Raw genomic sequence first — 3,207 nt, forward strand, 5'->3', positions numbered from 1 at the left:
GTATCAAACACACATAGACGCCTTCACACTGTGAGTTTGCTATACTTTGTTCCCTTATTATTAGCTTGTGGGTTGATTTGGAGTTTCTTCTTTGGCTATATAGAATGGCTATGTATTATTGATCCTAGAAGCTGAGTCTTTCCTCTATCCTCACTGGAGGTGTATGGACCTTATTCGCCTCTTTTGAGGTGTTGTTGTGTCAATGCTTGTTGAAGCTTCTGGAGGTGCCTCTTTAGGCCTTCTTCTTGGCCTTCTTTCATCACCTCCTCCATCTTTTTGCCCCTCCCCTTCCCTTATCCTAACACTTTGACGCTATCCCAAGTTCATCATATTTGTCTTGGCCTCTTCTTGGCTATCACTGATGCTAGCAGCATCTTCGCACACCCAATTGGCATGTTGTGGTCACCACAATATAAAAATCAAAATTGAATATATAAAATACATAAAATAGATTATATTTTCAATACTTTAAAGTTAATAATCAAAAGCTAAAATATTTAATAAAATCAAATTTAAAGAAAAATTTAACCTTACTTTTTTCTTGCATGCATCACTACAAGTAAAATAGCAAAAACTTCGTGTATTTAATCATTAAATAAAATTAGAATTTCTTTAGCTCTCTCTCTCTCTCTCTCTCTCTTTCAAAGAGTATCTCTTAACTAAGAATAATCAAATTCTCTCTCCTTTCTCCCATCTCTCTCTCTCTCTCTCTCTCTCTCTCTCTCTCTCGCTTTAAGAATCAAGCTAATGATCCCATCTCTCTCTCTCTCTTGAAACGAATGTGAAGAAGTAGAGAAGGAGAACAAAATTTTCATCTAACCCTTCTTTTAAAATAGAAAGCACAATTTTTTTCTCATTATTTATAGATCACAAATAGCCTAAAATAGAACGGATATCCTCCATTGAAGCACCTTTATCTTCTAGGAAGCCAAATATACTTTGACTTCTGCCTGCAAGCATTGTGTAAGGAGACGACAACCAGTAAGAATATATTAAAAGCTTGAAGCTTATAGCTATAAGTTACTTCGACTGGACAAGGAGCATGCGGTGCCTACGTTATGCTATGGCAGGACTAACTGTAACGTAACCTTAGAAATAGTAGTGGCTTGGTTCTCTTTAATGATATTGCTATTCGAAGTCGGTTAGAGAAATGCGTAGAGCTGGGGTTGCTAGGAGTGGGTGTTTCCGACAAGTGACTACTGATGTTTGTTCGGACATGTCAACATGGCTCTCACCCTGCGGCAGCTCCCAATCAAAACAGTGGACAAGATTTGCGATAGTGAGCTCAAGGGTGGGTAGGGCAAGAGGGGCGCCTGGACAGCTCCTCCTTCCCGAACCAAAAGGGATCCATGAGAACTCGTCGACATGTTGACTACGCAGCTCTTGATCCCCAGCTTGTTCGAGGAACCTCTCCGGCCAGAACCTCTCAGGGTCCTCCCACGCTGCCGGGTCCCTCCCAATCGCCCACGCATTCACTAACAGCCTCGTCCCCTCCGGAAGGTTGAACCCCATCACCTTACAAGGCTCCGTGGCCATGTGTGGAAGCAGAAGGACTGTGGGCGCGTGCAGGCGCAAGGACTCCTTAACGATGGCAGTCACATAAGGGAGGCTCGTTATGTCGGAGTCTTCCACCATTCTCTTGAGTCCCACGACCTTCTCTACCTCGGCTTGAAGCTTCTTCAGAACTCGTGGGTTGTTCAAGAGCTCCGCCATGGTCCAGTCCAGTACCACAGAGGTAGTGTCAATTCCGGCTGCGACCAGATCCTACAAACCAATGAAGGGATCAGTGAGCGCAACTCTTAATTAGCAGGACGACGTAAGAATGCAGCAGAGTCTCACACACACACACACACACACACACACACTCTCTCTCTCTCGGGTGTGGCTCTCGTACCAGCACATACTGCTTGACGCCCACCCGGCTTAAAGAGGGATCCAATAGAGCCTCGTCCAGAACATCTTCTGGGAGATTCTCGCTCCCCTGCAGTATATTCAGCTGGTACTGCTTCTCGCGTTCCATTATTAAGGTCTCTAACAGGGCATCGAGCCCCGCGTGCACCTCGTCCATGCTCCTCTTGACACCGCGGTCCATAAACCCCAGCCATGGTATGAAGTCGCCAAACACCGGCGCCTGGAACAGCACAGCCGACTTATGCACGAGGTCCTTCAAGCTGGCGGCGCCCGGGATCGCCACATCGGACGCGCGGCGGTGGAAGATGATGCGGCACATGAGGTCTTCCACCATGCTAGACATGGCGCGTGTCAGATCCAGGGCCACGCTGGCGTCCGCGCCAGCAACCAGGAACTGGATGAGGCGGGCCAGCTCCCGCCTCCTCAGTGGCTGCGTCTGCTGGACCTTCCGCGCGCTGAAGAGCTGTAAGGTGGCAACCTTCTTGAGGTGGCGCCAGTAGGGCCCGTACGGAGCCATGCCGAGCATGAAGGCCTGCCCATAAAAGAGGCGATCCGCGAACAGAGAGGGCGGCCGGCTGGCGAAGGCCTTGTCGTTCGTGTGCAGGAACTCCCTGGCCACCTGGGCGCTGGAGGCCACCACCAGGGGCGCGGACCCCAGGCGCAGGCCCATGAGCGGGCCATACCTTTGCGGCAAGCGTGCCAGACGCACGTGTGGCAGATCGCCGCAGAGCTGCAGCAGATTTCCCAGGACGGGCAAGGGCCAGGGCCCTGGAGGGAGCTTGTATCGGTGCTGCTGCTGCCTCCTCCAGTTACTGTATATTACGGTAATGCTTAAGTAGCTGGCCCATATTAGTGTAATCAGTAGCGCACACAGGGTGCAATCTCTGAGCTGCCAGCCGATTTTCCGCCCTTCGAAGATCTGCATGGTGTATTTTGTTGCTCCTGCCTCCGCTGACGGCTCACGTAGCCTCACCCAAGACACCTAACAAGGCTAACATAAGAGAGGAAAAGTGTGTAGCTTTGGTGATGGCGTTTCTTTCCTCATTTCCCATATTTATACGACTTTCGCGTGGTTCCTTTATCATTCTTATGCGTTGCGTAACTTTTGCTAATAGAGCAAAAAACAGTTGTGCAACTCTTCCTGTTCCTGTTCGATTTTACATCGCCTGCTCGATGAGAACGTGCAGGAAGGGTGCCTCGAGCCATCGCGAAAAGGGGCCGCGACAAATCCCTCTTACCATCAGTTTCGTCAAAACATCAAAGTGCAGGCTTTTCAATCGTCCTTGGGGTGTTGAA

The 3,207-nt window shown here is 49.2% G+C and overlaps 1 protein-coding gene across 1 annotated transcript; it reads right to left on the reverse strand.

The window, feature by feature from the left end:
* Window positions 1-884: 884 nt before the first annotated feature.
* Window positions 885-2,971, reverse strand: LOC148012164 (cytochrome P450 71AU50-like). The gene is made up of 2 exons (XM_087669069.1): window positions 1,895-2,971; window positions 885-1,764 (listed from the first exon to the last, which is right to left on the reverse strand). The coding sequence occupies exons 1-2, from the start codon at window positions 2,834-2,836 to the stop codon at window positions 1,129-1,131; spliced, it is 1,578 nt and encodes a 525-aa protein (XP_087525195.1). The 5' UTR covers window positions 2,837-2,971; the 3' UTR covers window positions 885-1,128.
* Window positions 2,972-3,207: the final 236 nt, after the last annotated feature.

This window comes from Lygodium microphyllum, chromosome 27 (assembly GCF_053477565.2).
Source record: "Lygodium microphyllum isolate KBCC chromosome 27, Lygodium_microphyllum_v1.1.10, whole genome shotgun sequence".
Classification (NCBI taxonomy): domain Eukaryota; kingdom Viridiplantae; phylum Streptophyta; class Polypodiopsida; order Schizaeales; family Lygodiaceae; genus Lygodium; species Lygodium microphyllum.

What these genes read in the sequence shown, in the direction of transcription:
- LOC148012164 (XM_087669069.1), bottom strand. Translation starts at nt 2,836, where the DNA reads ATGCAGATCTTCGAAGGGCGGAAAATCGGCTGGCAGCTCAGAGATTGC. An exon ending in GCGTCAAGCAGTATGTGCTG is followed by an intron (nt 1,765 to 1,894) that starts GTACGAGAGCCA and finishes ATTGGTTTGTAG; the next exon opens with GATCTGGTCGCAGCCGGAAT.